The sequence below is a fragment of the Ixodes scapularis genome, unplaced genomic scaffold (assembly GCF_016920785.2).
Source record: "Ixodes scapularis isolate PalLabHiFi unplaced genomic scaffold, ASM1692078v2 PGA_scaffold0__279_contigs__length_252992795, whole genome shotgun sequence".
In the NCBI taxonomy this organism is placed as follows: Eukaryota; Metazoa; Arthropoda; class Arachnida; order Ixodida; family Ixodidae; genus Ixodes; species Ixodes scapularis.
In genome coordinates, this window is record NW_024609835.1 from 91,669,792 (window position 1) to 91,686,044 (window position 16,253).

Consider the following 16,253-nt stretch of genomic DNA (forward strand, 5'->3'; position numbering starts at 1 on the left):
ACCCCACTCCTTTATGTAATACCCTAACTCCAGGGTTCTTAAGGTATTTAAATAAATAAATAAATAACCCTTCGGTGCTATCGCATTTCCGCGGAGAGAGATAGAGCACGGCCGTTTCAAGGGATAGGGCGCTCGAAGCTTGGGCAAAAACGCGGTATCGTTTCACGCGTCCACGGATGGCCCCTCAGGTTTCGAAATTTCCCCACATCCCAACGAAAGCGGCCCATCTTCTTGTGTGCGTCTGCGGGATTTTTGCCCCCCGCCGCCGGTTTTAGCGCGCACGCGGCGTTGTTTTGGCCGGCAGGACTGTTGTTGACCGTCGATATTGTAAGGGCGTGATGTCATCGTCCTTTCAGGCAACAATTCCTTTGCTTTCCCTTGTGCAATACTCTGACTGACTGACTCCTCCAGGATGGCCATCACTGTTCGCCGCGTCAACGACACATTCGTGCTATTTCACTCCTCGTGACAGAGGGTGCGCTGCTCGCTTTACTGTCAAGGACCCTCCTATCTAATACCCTTGTTACACGGGCACGTTTAACTGCAGTTACGCTAAGCCACAGATAGCGCACAATACTTGCGGACAACATTCTGCGGCTATGCAGTCAAAGCTATGGGCGCACGTGCGCTTGAGCATCTTGAGCATCTATCGAAGCAGTGCGTGCGCGCTCTTCACTTCTTATGAAATAGCTGTCAGAGAGTATAGTGCGGTATCTGTGGTGCCGCGCAACAGCAGTTAAGCTGAGTTAACCGTGGTTAAGTGTGCCCGTGTAACAGGGGTATAAGACAACGAGTGCGAAAGGTCATGGTCATCTGCTGGTTTCGAAAGGGCGGGACGTTCATATAGGCCAATGAAGGCCCCGAATCCATACGAGGGCTGCCGATTTCTACACATTAAAAAATTACGGCGCCTGCTGGTCTGTTAAGAAGAGTTGCTTTCTCTTTTGAACTCCTCCAATGTAGCTAGCCGCCTACAATGAAATTTAAGTAATCAATAAATATAACAGGGTGGAACTACTGTATTTCATTTTTATGTGGGAACGTTGAAAAAAGGCAAAAATATTTCCAAGTTTGTGAAGGCGGCCGATTCGCAAGTCCATTTCTAGCCATAAAAACACGTTTTTTTACGATATTGATGCTTAAATATAGAACATACTAACAAAATACACACTTTCTCGACTTGCTTTTTGTGTAGTCAGCTATCACATCTACATTTTAATAAAAAAAAATAAAAAATGAAAAAAAAGCGTTTTTTGGAAAATCAATTTAAAAAATGGCACTTCTTGGTTTTCGCATAATAGTAACGTGAACGTCTGGCAAAGGACATTTTATACAGCCAAGTCATTTTATAATATATATAAATAGCGTGTTTGGGCTTTCCATGGTCATAAAAATATTAATGTAACCTAAGTAGATCGCAAGTATTTAATTGCCAAAAGTTCGTGAATAATTAACAGAGGGGGGCGTCGTTGACATTTTACAGAAAAAAAGCAAAACGGCTAAAAATATTTTATGGCATTAGAGCCTTTTAAATGTGTTCACAGAGTGCTTGAAAAAATATAATATAATGTGGACTAAAGTCCACGGCGGGAGATCGAGCGAAACATCCGACCCACGACGGATGTGAAAAACACTGCTTTCCGCCCCGGCCTCTTTTAAAATTCATAAGTCGAGAACAAAAAGTCCGACGAACTTGCGAATTGTGGCTACTGCGTTTTTAGAGACGACACTAGAACATATATTTTTTTCAGCGAAATTAAAATTCGACCTTTTTTGCCTGCACGATTTGATCGTGCAGGCAATCACCCATATATATATATATATATATATATATATATATATATATATATATATGCACACGGAGCCGGCTGCTCCAATTTTTCCCACCCGCACCTTCCTCGGGGTGGGTTTCGTCTTTAATTACTCGACACTACCGCTAGGCATGGAGACGGAACGAAAAGGGCTGAAACTTCGACAGCGCTCTCCAGCCTGAACCGCTATGCCAGCATTAGGAATATATATATTTTTCTATGCTTGAATATTTCACTGCTGTCCAGCCTACCCGTTGATTACCTCTTTGGCGTGGAAAGGGATGCGCATCAAAATGGGAAAAGTAAGTGATGATAACTTTAAAAAGAAGTTGCAGCTGCGTTACATTAATTAAAATTTTGATTACTCAGTCCATCCTGCATCGACGCAGCAAACGCTTTGATTCTACAAAGTCAAGCAACGGAAATAATAAATGTCTTAAAATGTGAAATGAGAGTCTTTTGAGAATTGGAAACAAATATAAATCGTAGTCATTGTGTATATCAATGTCTTCATAAGTACATAAAAAAATAAAAGAAAAGTATCTTGAAAGTGTTGTGTTCGAGCCGACAACAGCTACACCACCGAATAATAACTGGGTTTTATTCGGTGACGGCCATCAGCGACCGCTTGTAACTTACACATTTTTGGCAAACTATATATCACAGTAACTTATTACTCTTTAAAACTAACTTACCTAAGCTGGCCGGTATGGTTGTGGTATAGGCGTGTATTTAAAATGTATCCAGATCATCATACATTTCATATTCCAAAAGTTAACTACTGAAAGGCAATAGATGAATTGCTGCTCTACAAAAGGTATAAAAAGGCGATTCAAGGTATAATGACTCTCTCATCACTGAGCTCATAAGCGACAAGCTTCAGATCTGCGTCTAAATCTTAGAGAGAGCTATGCTCTGGCGATACATGTAAAAAACGCAATTCAATGACGTAAATTTTCAACACTTCAAACAATTCAGTCCACAGGTTAATAGGCAATCGATAGAACATCGGTTACTTGGGAATCTTTGAGAAACTACTTAAAGTAAAATTTATGCTGTGTCATCTTAAACTATGGCAAACGATTCGAAATTTTCAAATTTCTGTTCCCCAGTCCACAAAACTGAGAGGTGATAACTTTTAACTATCTATTTTAAACAAATATCGTCCCGCTAACCGTTTTTTTTTTTTTCATAATATATTTGTCTAAAATTTTTGTACAGCATTTTTGATAAATATTATGTCCTGCAAGTCGTCAGCGTATGAGACAGTCAGGCTTGACATAATTTTATCAATTTGTGTGCAACAACGCGCTGGATTATGCCTGCATTTTGGCATAGCTGGCTTTAATGTAAAACTAAGAATTCATAACAAAAAAGAAACGCAAGGACGAAACGTGAGGTTACATAGGACAAGTCGCACTCTCAACAAACATGTTGATAGACAACACTGAACCATTGTAAACAGCGCACTCGCAAGGAAAAATCATCCAGATGAAAAACACAAAGTTCAAATTAGACAACACTATTCATGACTAAGGCTTTCCTGATATATACTTGAAATTCATTACGTTTTTTTGGGGGGGATAAAAACAGAAGATAGCGACGTTTCTATAAGCGCTCCATCGGTGGCCCTTTATGATAAGGAGCACGCATATATCAGCAACGCCCTAGGCATACATTAATTTGCCTTGCTTTTTACTTTTTTTTTGTCTGGATGACGTTTTCTTGCGCATGAGCACTTTGCAATGTGTCGTCTAAAAGAATTTTAGTTAAAAGTACGGCTTTTTCTAGGCAGCATCTACACCTTGTGTCCTTCTATTTTCTTATGTAAAAACTTACTAAATAATAATCTTACCTAAAAATATTGAGGACGCTCGACTTATAAACAAAATCGTGTAAAGAAAAGCCTTGTTTATAAATGTTGGAAAGCTTTCATAGAATAATTTGACGATGCATGGAACTGGGGAATAGGAAAAAAAGTCATGGCTCAGTCGCTGATATGAGCCGAAAGTATCTACGATAAAGGCAAGCTTATCCAAAATTTGTATGTAATAATTTATACGTAATTTATATGTAATATTATATGTAATAATTAAGGAACTCGCACGAACTGAGCTCGCGTGTCTTAACCAATGTTTATTGCGATGCAACGATAACAGACTGCTGACCAGTTTCCTCTGTATTTTTTTAGGTACGGAGACGTACACTACCGGACACAAAACAAACATAAATAACACTTTAGCGTTTTTACTTGATCAACCCAACTTCACAATTTGAAAAAAAATTGTAGCTTTCTTAATGAGATTTATTCTCTTAATAAAAAATAAATGATTGAAATTAGTGCTTGTGGTAAGCGGCAAGTCTTGTGCAAAGTTACGTATTCTTGGTGACAACCCGTACATAAGCGTGCTTTGAAAGAAAGCACATTTAAATGCGTTGAGGTGCGGCCGATTGAGCTGATGTTACACTCGACTTTGCTGTTGACGGCAAGGAGATTTATAACAAATTTGTAAAAGAACAAGTGTTTTATTTTAGTTTTTTAATACAGCTCCCTTCAAGAAACTCACGTGTTTCGTACTCTAAGAAAATATGCCATTGAAAGGCTCTTGGACGCCCCAAGAACTCTTACAGGTCGTGAAGCACGGTTCCGCCTCAAGCACTATCGCCCCCCGGCGAACTAGAAATAGAACTGGGAGATGAAGAACTATTTCGCACCAAAAAACGAGGTTGAAATAATCACGTATAAGCTTTTTTACAAAGAAACCTTTTACGGGGTGCTCAAAATAACTTTTTAGGGTGAAAAATATGAACAGGCTGAAGAATCTCTAAGAGTCATTTCATGACCAGATTTTTTAGTGTGCAAAATTAGCAGCCTCGAGGCATTCTTCGTTCAAGAATGTATCTAAACATATTCTTATCTAAGCAGAAACGCACAAGTGTATTTGCATCCCTGAAAGGACAGTGAGCGTTCAGGCGAGACGGGTCTACTTAGTGATGATGTTTAAAACCCAAGCGTATTGAGGAAAAGATAGGAAACTTCCAAGTCGAGGAAAAAGACACAGAAGAGGACGTCTCAAACGCACTTAAATCGTTACTTTTTATCTCGCACTTTATATTACACCCATAGACACCCACAACTCCTCTCCTGGATATGCACTTAGCCCTATTGAAAATTCCATCAAGATACGTAATTTGGGACAATGACTGCCAGTCAGCAGCCTTGGTGGAACGTGATGGGCCATCAGACGACGTCTGACTGCCACTGCCAAGGGAATTTCATCAACAAGGGCAGCATTTATATAAGAGTAAAGCTATACGCACTCATAAATATCGCCAAATGCCTCGATAAAACAAAATGTTCGAGAGAAAAAAGAAAAAAAAAGGGCGACCACCGAGGATCGAACTCGCGACCACTTGCGTACAAATCGGACACCTTAAGCCCTATGCTATGCCATCTTTTTTTTTTCTTTAAACAGTTTATTTTTAGTTTGCAGAAATTTTTTAAAATGTTCAAGTACAAAAAGCATTCACCACACTATTTACAACATCCTAACATGAATGGTGAAGTATGAACACACGTGAGGTATGATACATGGTAGACATACAGGCAGTTCTCACTCATTCCAATCAGTACATAAAGAATGCACATCAGCGTCGTTGGCTTGTAAAGTTCAGCACGAACAAGTCACTGACACTTACAAAAAGTCATTTCAAAAGAGTCCCAAACAGTGATCTTTAACAACTATAGCACATATGTGAGCGATGGAAGAATTACTTTTAGGAAGGTTTCATTACAATGTTATTACAGCTGCTTCATTTGAATGAGAGTGTCTAGTAAAGGTGCCCACTCGGGGGTCCCTTCGGCGGGGGCATAAATACTCTTAATCTGCATGACAAGTTCAATGCAATATACATCCACGGTGTGGGCGTTTATGTCCGCGTGTCTAACAGCCATGCGGGATTTCCAAATACTGAAAAGCCCCAGAAGCACAAATAAGTCGTAAGGGACCAACTCATGTTTGTCAACTGGAAGAAAACGAATGTAATAGGGTGTGATACTCAGATCTTTTTTCAATGTCCTCTTTAAGATGTCCCAAAATAGTACGGCGTCCCAACAATCAATTAATGCATGCTCAACGCTTTCTGGTTGTTTACACAATAAAAAGTCAACCGACCATGGAACAAACATTCCTCTTTGTTTCATCCATACTTTCACAGGTATTGTTCCGGTGTGTAGTTTAAAAAAGAAAGTCTTTACTACAGGAGGGATATACATCTTTTTGACTCGACATAGTACATCCTGACCTGGGCCATCTGCGAACAATGCGCGATAGATAGGTACTGGAAAAAGTATGTCCAAGAGTGCCCGTGTAAGTTTTTTTCTGTTGACACTGGAAAGGTACTCCCGTGAAAATCGTGCAGATACAAAATTAAAAGAGTCGACGATGTCTTTCAGAAAACCTACGGCAACCATAGGTTTTAAATTCTCGGATGAAACCAAAAAGGATGGGAAGTGACAAGCCAATTTTGTCTGAATCATTGTACGAAGAAATGGCTGTTCCTAATCTCGGAGGAAGAAAAACCTCGACACAAGTTGTCGAACATACAAATGTGGTAAGCCAATCCCACCATCGGAAATACGCCGGAAGAGGTTGTCTCGCCTCATCAGTTCAGATGCGGACTTCCAAACAAATAAAGCACAAATCCTATGAATTTTTTGCAGGTTCTTCCTGGCACAATGCAGAACTTGCAACACATACATAATCTTAGCAATAAGAAAAATATTGCATGCAGTCGCTCTTGCAAAAATGGACAAATCTCGATTCGGCCATTTTGACACTCTCCGTTTCAAATCATTAGTGACTTCGCACCAGTACGATGTGCTATTACGATATTGGTGGAGTGGTACACCGAGATATTTACAAGGCGTATCACTCCACCGGACGCCTTCGTATTCGGTTGGCCGCGTTGCCCATGAGCCATGCCAAAACCCAGAGCATTTCTCCCAGTTCACTGCTGCACCAGTTTCATTGCAAAACACCTTGGTTAGAGGAAGCGCCTCGGTAATACTTTTTTGTCAGCGCAAAAAATGGCAATATCATCAGCGTAAGCTAAGACTTTTACCTCAACCTCCTTTAGGCTATAACCGCGAACGTTCTCGCTTTTAGCGATGCTCAAGCAGAAGGGTTCTAGCTATAAGGCAAACAATAGTGGTGATAGGGGGCACCCTTGTCGGACCGAAGACAGAACTGGGATGCTTGTCGTAAGATTATGGTTTATAATGAGTTTCGTTGTGCATCCCTTATAAGCCATTTTTACTCCATCAAAGATAACTTTACCTATTTTGACATGTGTCAGCACCTGCGAAAGAACTTCATGGCTGACGCGGTCAAATGCTTTTTGCCAGTCTATTTGGAGCATCGCAACCTGTTTTGTTTCGTCTGAGCAACATTCCAACACGCTTCTTGCGATATGAATATTTGCTTGTATACTTCTTCCTTTATGCCGCAGGTTTGGTGGCTACCAACTAGTTGGCTAATAACACTTTGAAGCCGACGTGTCAGTATTTTTGCGAATATCTTATAGTCAGTATTGCACAACGTGATCGGTCGATAGTTAGTAAAGTTCCGCAGTTTCACGGGGTCATCCGATTTGGGAATTAAAATGGTGTGAGTCTTCAGGAAGGATGGCGGCAGCAGTCCCACGGCGTACGCTTCTCGTAGCACACCCAGGAGCACTGTGCAACTACGACTTTTTAAACTTTTTGTAGAATTCCGATGAAATTCCATCTGGCCCTGGCGCTTTGTGATTGGGCAGCTCTTCTGCCGCTTTCTCAATTTCGCCGAGCGTGATTGGTCCTTCAAGCCATTCCGTTATGTCATCTTGCAACTGAGGAACATTCGCTATCAAACCGCATAGGCCTGTTGAGTTAGGTCGTAATACTTTACTCCCAAAGATTTCGGTGTAGTAAAGAACGAAGGCTTTTTGAATACTGCTAATGTCAGTTGTAATCTGATTATTAAACTTGATTTCGTAGATATCTTTTGCTAGTGCGTATTGTTTCTCAGAAGCCAACGCTCGTTTTGTAGGCTGCTCTCCGAAAAGAAATTTGTTCGTTGGAGAACGCACAACTGCACCTTCGTAACGCTCCCGATGTAAGAGCTCAATCTCTGACTTCAGGAATTGTATGTCCTTTAACCCAGTGCCAGGATTTTCACATTCTGCCTTGTGAAGCACGTGCAAGTCCCTATTCAATTGCCGTTCTTTAGCTCTCGCTTTTGACTTTATAGTAGTTGACCGTTCAATTGCGACTTGCTTGAGGTCCTCTTTAAAGTGCTCCCACCTTTCCAGTAGGCACTGTCTATTTGTTTCTGCATACTTTTCTAATAAGTCGTTTACGTGAGTAACAAAAAGTTCATCTTTGAGAAGATTCGCATTTAGCTTCCAGAGTTCCCATTTGAACTTGTTCGTCGACCGTGCTCTCTTTCCAAATGTCGCCGTTACTAAGCAGTGATCGGTAAAAAAGAAGGACTTCACGTTATACTCTTGAAAATTACTTATCAGGTCGCATGACACGTAGATCCTATCTAGCCGAGCATGCATGGATGCTTGGAAATGCGTGAACTGAAGCTGTCCCTTCCGTCCACTCATTTCCGTTACGTCGACCATGTTGCATTCATCGATCATATTGCTTAAAATGTTCGCGCTGTTGTCATTGGTATCTCTACGCACCGACCTATCTGTAACGTTGTATACACAATTTAAATCTCCAAGAAATACAACAATGCGGTCACATTCCAAGTACTGACGGAGATAGTTAAAGCAAACCTCTCTTTCTCTTGTCCTATTTGGAGCATAAATACAGATAACTCGCCAGGACAGATCTGACATAGTGAAATCACATACAATGAAACGACCTTGGTCATGAGAAATTACCGACAAATTAGTAAGCTTTAAGGATTTTTTTAGGAAGAGGAAGCATCCTGCTGACGTACCTACGGCATGACTGACACACACTTCGTTTCTCAAAAGAAATGGTTGTAAGGCTCGTTCAACTTGCTCATCTTCAGACATTATGGTTTCTTGAATTGCTAAAATATCTAGTTGTTCTTGAGCTAGCAACCGTTGCAACTGCTACTGTTTACGGCTAGAATTCAGTCCCCTAACATTTAGAGATGCAAAACAACAAGGTTCTTGCATTTCGCACATGCCTTAAAGTTATGGATACTATGTATGCGAGCTACCCGTAGAGGTTATTTTCCTTTCGTTTCCGAATTACTTGCCTTATGACCATGCTTTTGTAAGTTCGAATTGTCTGTCGTCGGGTTTCCTTCGTAGGCGTACCAGGCTTCCGTCACTGTTAGCTACTGTGAATTCTGTTGGTTGCGGTGCTTTGCATTGTAGCGTCCTTTCTTGGTGGTAACAAAATTCCACTTGGCCTCCTCTTCAAGATCTTTGTCTTCGGTCTCCAGGCTTTTTACGTTTTCAAGGGGTCTCTTGTTTGCCTGACTTGCGTCAGGCCTTTCTTCAACGATTTCTGGTGATTCTTCTTTTGTTTGTTGGTCTTCAAGGTCGCATTTTTCCTCAGTTTCAGATGCCCTTGGATCTGGAATACTCTTCACTTCAGCTGCCAGAGGCAGATTCTGTAGAGCAACGGTTTTCTCTTGACCAGCCACCACTTCTTTTTCTTTGGCGGGACATGCATTCCCACCTGTACATGGAGTGATGAGAGCTACAGGGGCAGTACTGGCTGCCGTACTCTCTGCCTCGTCAGCATCCATTAAGAGTTCATGCACCGGGTCGATTTCTTGGCGTCCAACGGCAGTGGCGTATGTCTTCATACAATCGTCTGACTCATGACCGAAGCGGTGACACTCCGAGCACAGCGGTACACGACAGTCACGACGTATATGTCCCGTGTGCTTGCATCGCGAGCACAAAGGCGCGCGCCCGGGAACCACAATCAAGGAGTTCGCTCCAAACAGCCGTAACTGGTGTGGTATACCGTCAATAGTCGTTCCCTCTTTGAGGTTGATCCGCATAAGTCTTGTCGCTGACTCAATGCCTTCAAAACCTTCCGCTTTCCAGGTTTCTCGTGCGACTTCTGTGACTTTGCCGTAATGTTCCATAGCCTTGCGTACCGCATCATTCGAGACGTGGAAAGGGATCCAGTGTATCTTGAGTCTGACCTCTGCGTTGCTCGGGTCAATGACAAGACAACGTCTGCCCTTGACCGTGAGCTCTTTGGCCGAGACTAACCTGTACGTGGCCGCTGATGACCGAGGGGTGACGATCCAGACGTGGTTCATCTGGTACGCTCCTATCGAAGCCACTTCCTTCAGGACGTTCAGGCGTTCCAGCTCTTGCTTGAAATCTTCAATACTGTACGGGCGGTTCTTGCTATCGCAGTGAAGAATGACGGTGTTCAGAGCAAGCGCTCCGCGCGGCAGTGATGGCAATACAACCTGGTACTCATCAGTGGGTGCAGAAACAGAAAATCCATGGCCTGCAAGGGCCGTTGTAGACACTCCTTCGGAGCTCATATTTGGTACGTCTTGCGTGACCAACTTCTTCTTCTCCTCCCCTATGCTATGCCATCGGTTAGGAAACTCGATTTGACCATTCGTTTTATACGAGATGCTTCGGCTGCAAATGCAGTTAAGCATTCAGCATGTTATGCAAAGCAGTCGCACATCACTCGCCGTACTTCAGTTCTACTCACCTGCCATGTAGAGTACTTTCGCGCCGTAGAACGATCCTTTTGTTCGCGCGTCTCCGGCCGAGTAGACCTGGTACATCTTGTCGTCTTCAACTACGCCGCTAAAATCCCTTACATCGTCGGAACTCGCAACAGGCTGGGTCTTGTTGAGTAGAAATTCTACTAAAACATAAGACATCGTAGAGCCCGGGCAGGATCGACAGGTTGGAGTAAACAGGCAGACAAAACGAGTTGAGAGCGATCGTTCATGAAAGCTCGGCGAAGCCTCTATGGGCGAAGCGAAGTCAGCGAATTGGCGTGTTCGGCGGGCTTCTGATCAAGGTTGTCGGTCGGCTGCGTGTCATATCTCTAACATCAGCGGTTTTATGGGCTCACGTCCCGAAATCGTTTTCTTGTGCATAGATTATTTTTCGTATCTATAGATTTGACAAAATAGTGGCATCCGAACGAACTTTACGTCCTTTCACCGTACGTCTGTCTGCACGTCGAAGCTTTCTGACGTACAGTCAGAGCCAATCGATGCACAATCAGAATCGCCATCAAGACATCTTGATGGCATTTCGCGGTGGCCGACTGCCACCAGGAAACCATCAGAAAGCCAACAAGTGGAGTCTTACTGGAGGTTGACTCTCGGTCAGAGTAACTTGTTGGCCAATCAGACATGCTTGCCGTACAGTCAGGCACAGTCAGCGGTCCAGTAGAAAACATTGACTGCGAAACAGGGTTACATTAATGGATTTTTCCTTCAGGAGTTCACGATGCACCAATTGAATTTATGGATACAAATGGAACAGCCACCGAGTGAGCTCTTTAGGCCCCGTCACACTAAGGCAACACGACGGCAAAAGCAACACAACATGTTGTCCAACACTCAAAACACTTGTGGCTCGCTCCACGTGTTTTCCGACAACCCTGCCACATCACGGCAACAACAGCACAGCATGAACGACAACGAAAATGTTGCCTCGTTATGACAACTTTCTTCAACAAAAACAGCAGCGACTTCTGTTGGACAGCGTGGATTGCTCTGATCGCTGTCTGAGCGAATTTCGTGCCGGCAACACGGCAACACAAATAGCTTCGATGGTAGAACTAGTATAAAGAGTTATTTTTTAAGAGCTTACTCAAATAAAAGCTTGGAAAACGTTATTTAAGAATACTTAAGGCTGGCGTGCAGTTAAAATAACTTGATGAATGCATTTACTGCGTAATTATAGAAAGCGATTGTTGAAATGGTCATAAGTACGATCGTGAACGTTGAGACTGCCTTAGAAATTAGAACTACCCTTAAACTACCTCACATTACTGCTAGTGAAACAAAAGAGCATGCCTACTCACCCGCTGATAAAGTATAGTAAACATAATCCAGAAAACCAACGATTTTTTTTTTAAACGAAGCATTTAAACAACCCCTCTGATCACGATTGTTGATACTTGAAACTTGGAAACAGCCACTACCCCGGACTTGAATTGATTAAAAAATTCCTACGACGTTTTGGGGAATGAAGCGATCGCATAGCAGGCGGTAGGCCAATGGACAGTGTTGAAAAATATTTATTCCAGCGATTGTTATGAAGCCCGATCGTGTTGGTGTCGCAATTTTTAAGCACCATCAATTCTGCTCAACGGAATGCTAAAAAAAGACGCTTTGGGGTATTGCCGGTGCTAACTGAAATCTACAGTTGAAATAAAAAGTGCATGAAAGAAACAACCGGACAGAAACAGTTAATACGGTGGCACAAATCCCGAACAAATATCAGCGATCTCACATTCCTCGGTTATGGCTGACTGCTTTGTCAAAAAATGAAGAATATTTTAATAAAATAACGGGTGGAAAATAATCTTCATGTCATGTTTTCTAATCACAGCCACCGTTTCATGTAGACCCGTTGTAATTTCTGGCCCTTCGAACGCAATAGCACTTTGTTGAGTCCTATTTCCGACGACGACGCGCCGCACACGAACGAAGGTAAAAAATTCAAAATGGCGGAGTGTTGCCCGTGTTCGCCCCGCAATCAGCGTGGGGTGACAGGATGGTCGGGTAACAAACCGGCCAACACGGTTTCCTGTGGACAACAACATGTTTCGCGACAATTGTTGTTGCCGCGATGTGACAGGGTCGTCGGAAACACGTTTTCCCTGTGTTGACGGACAGAGTTGTCCAACTGTTGCCTCAGTGTGGCAGGGCCTTTAGAGATGTCCGCAGTCATTGTCCAAACAATCATCACCAACTTTCCACCCAGACACATTCTTTGTGAAAAGGCTGCGACTGACTTTCCATCACATTGCGCAATGTGAAGAAAAGTGAGTCTCTCCGTAAAAGAGTCCCTGTCACATTTTGTTTTTTCACGATTGATCTTTCCAAAATTTTCGCCCCGGTCTTGGTTAATTCATCAAGATAGTCCAATCGGTGCATTGTGAATGAAGAGTATGCTCGGGAGAGAAGTTGTTGGTGTCCATCGGCGGTGCATAAGGAGCGAGAAAAAAACGATCTGGCTGCGTTCGAGACGTCTTATACTGTGCCTTTTTCTTCGACTTCAAACTTTCCTATTTTTCCCTCACCACGGACTCGCGTCTTAAACATCACGATTGTATTCCTGTAGCTTCTAGGGTACAAAAATATAGCTTGAATGACCTAAGAAGACTATATAAATATTTACCGCGTGGTTCGTGCGTCTATAAGTGCGAGGTATGCCCAGCTTTTAGTTAATGTCATAAGAGAAAATATAAATACAAACAACAATTCAAACTCTGTCTCGGCGTAGCTCAGTTCGCAGATACTAGAATTTAACGAGAGTGACCGATTTAATGACTCAGGAGATTGCTAGCATGTCAAAAATATTAAATAAAATCTACCAATTGAATTGCTTACCTCTTATGATGCGCTGGTTCTCTACTTGAGCTGGCTCATGTTTCATTGATCCCGAAGTTGAATAAAAAAAACTTTCTTCTTGCTGCGGTAAACTTTCTTGATGCACTTTACGCTCATTTCCTTTTCGAAATAATTGCCGTGCTGCATCATCACTGTTGAGCGCTGCTGATGTTATACACACTTGAGCGCAGAAACAGAATATGACTGGGACAACAAAGTGCATCTTTGGTTGCCTCTGAAGTGCCCCGTTCCCCGCTCCTTCAGACGTGGTTCGTGTATGTCAGAGAACTAGAAATGGCGCGTCCCATCTCTTTCCCGAGTGCTCGAGAATTATCGTTCGCTTCCAAAAGGTGCAACATTATCTTCTTCGATTGATAGTTCGATACGGGAGTTGCCACTACCTGGAACCTCTCATATCAGGAGAAACACGTGAAGCCTTGATATTGTGTCGACGTGCTTTACTGATTATTTTACCGTATTCTCACGCAGAAAGCGGAACTATTATGCCACCTGAGGCAATCTGTCCCAACACCGTATGGTATTAAGATTATAAAGTCCAGATTTGAATTCGTTTAAACTGGCACCTCAGATTCACGGGACGTAACCTATTGATTGCATGAAAAAGCAGCAACTTTTTCGCAACTGTCTGTTGAATTTTGTTAGAAACTACATAAGTTTTCCTCGGCCTTCGATTGTAAAAAACGCACGTACAATGCAAAAACTAACAGCAAAAACAGCTGAAGGCACTCTGAAAAAATATAATTTAAGACTTTTAACATATAAATTGAATATGGCGAAATTTTATATCCGAATTGGCTCTTTTTTAGAAGAAAAATTTAAAAACAAAAATCAAATGCACTTATTCGGAACAAAACTGACATCCCACAGCTCTATAACTTTAAGTGTCGAATAAAACGGCATTCTTTATTCCCCTAATTTACGTAAAATATATCCTCTTTCAAGTTATACATGATATGAGGATATCGAAAACGTCGTAAAATAAGGTTCCCTATTACGAGTCATCTTGCCACATTAAAATATAACTTTGCAGAGCTTATGTGAACTCCAATATAAATCAGAACGATAATTCATGAAACGGTTGAAATTCCAAAAAACTGCTACAAAAGGGGCCAATGAAAAAACGGTTAAAGTGCAGGCGAGCTGGTGTAAGTTATATATGATGATTGAAAACCTGAAACTTTGTTTTGAAAAACAGAAAATCGTGAAGTAGAAAGAAAAAGAGACAGACATTGTCTTGAGACGTTGTCTGTCGCTTTTTCTTTCTATTTCACAATTTTCTGTTTTTCAAAGCAGTCTCAGGGTTTCAATCATCATGTATAACAAAAACGGCGTTGGTAGATCTTCATAGTTCGGCAGGGTTCAACATTCTACTATAAAGTTTTATAGGCATATTCTACGACATCATTTTGAAAATATGTTAATTTGGTACAGTATAGGCTTAATTTGTAGGCATCATATTTAGCGAACAAAACAGTCCTGGGTAATTGCATGATAATACAGGTCATTTAACATTAGTTTAATATACATTTTATGCTAGACATTAGAGTTATGCTAGACAGATTTATTACGAATAAAATGCTCTAACATTCTAAAACTTTCTATTTGTTAAAAACTTAAAGTTAAAAGGAACATGCTAAAATATATCGAACTCTTAAAAGTCCTTTAAATTTTAAATTGAAGACTGATTTATTTGTTACTACCAAAGTAATTTATAAAATAATTGTAATTCCTAGTAATAATATATATTTTGATTCTCAAATACTTTGAGTGGTCTCAGTATGCTTTAAATAGCTGGAGGCTTTTCTTTTTAGATGTGTAGAATTGTTCATTTATGAAATAAACATGTTTATCTTAATTATCACATCACGCCTTAAATGACGCACGTGCTTTTAATTATAATTATTTTCTACTGGCAAGTGCACTCATGACACCTTGGAAATGAAGTGCTCAAAAATGTATCGTGTATAACTGCTGTGCCTAATAATTATTTTGATAGATTGTAAGGGTGTGCCTTCTGCAATACCATATTAGCAATGATACTTTCCGGTTAGTGATCTCAAGCAAGCATTACCGCTCTATCTACCAGACGAAAGCTCAGCCATTATTAATGTTAAAACGGCTGCTCATTTTCTTGTGGGGTCCTTCCCGCTTGATCAGCTGTCGCTGAGTTGATGCTGGTTTCGCCGAATACGGAGGCGTCCGGGGACAAAAAAAGCAAAAAAAAAAATCAATCTTCGTTGAATTCACTACGTCTGCAAGCTGAGCGATGAGTTTTCCAAACAAAAAAGCGCCGAAAAAATGCAGGGACACAGACGAAGGGAAACAGGACAAGGCGCATTGGCCTGTTTCCCTTCGTCTGTGCCCCTGTTTTTTTTCGGCGCTTTTTTGCTTGCAATGAACCAACTGGCCCATATCTCCACTTTACTGGAGTTTTCCAAAGTTTGAGGATAAGTACGCGAGGTAAATGAAGGTAAACGGTTTTTATTTTATTTAAGTTAATACTATTATTATAGTTTTGACTCGCCAGCAATGGTCTGCCGTCCAAGTTTGGAGAACAAACAAAAATAGACGAACTGCTTAAATTGCACTCTCTACACAATGTCCTCAATGATAGGAGTAACTCAGCTTTTTACCATTACACAGAACTCGAGGTGTTCGAAGCGACGTGCTCATCTGAGCTTTTTTGTATTGTTCACTATACTGTACAATGGTCTAATAAAGCAGATATTTAGGTGTCATAAAACCTCTCTTTCATTGACGCGTTGCTAGTGTATTAGCTTGGGTTGTTAAACACTCTGTTTTGTTGTTTACAAATTAACAAAAATGATTG

General features: G+C 41.5%; 1 protein-coding gene across 1 annotated transcript in view; it reads right to left on the minus strand.

Moving 5' to 3' along the window:
• Positions 1–13,737, minus strand: part of LOC8053524 — a 54,105-nt gene extending 40,368 nt beyond the window's left edge. The window contains exon 1 of the mRNA XM_029991985.4: positions 13,403–13,737. Coding sequence (XP_029847845.3) covers positions 13,403–13,625 — 223 coding nt within the window. The 5' untranslated portion in view covers positions 13,626–13,737. The remainder of the gene's footprint in view (positions 1–13,402) is intronic.
• Between the last annotated feature and the right edge of the window lie 2,516 nt (positions 13,738–16,253).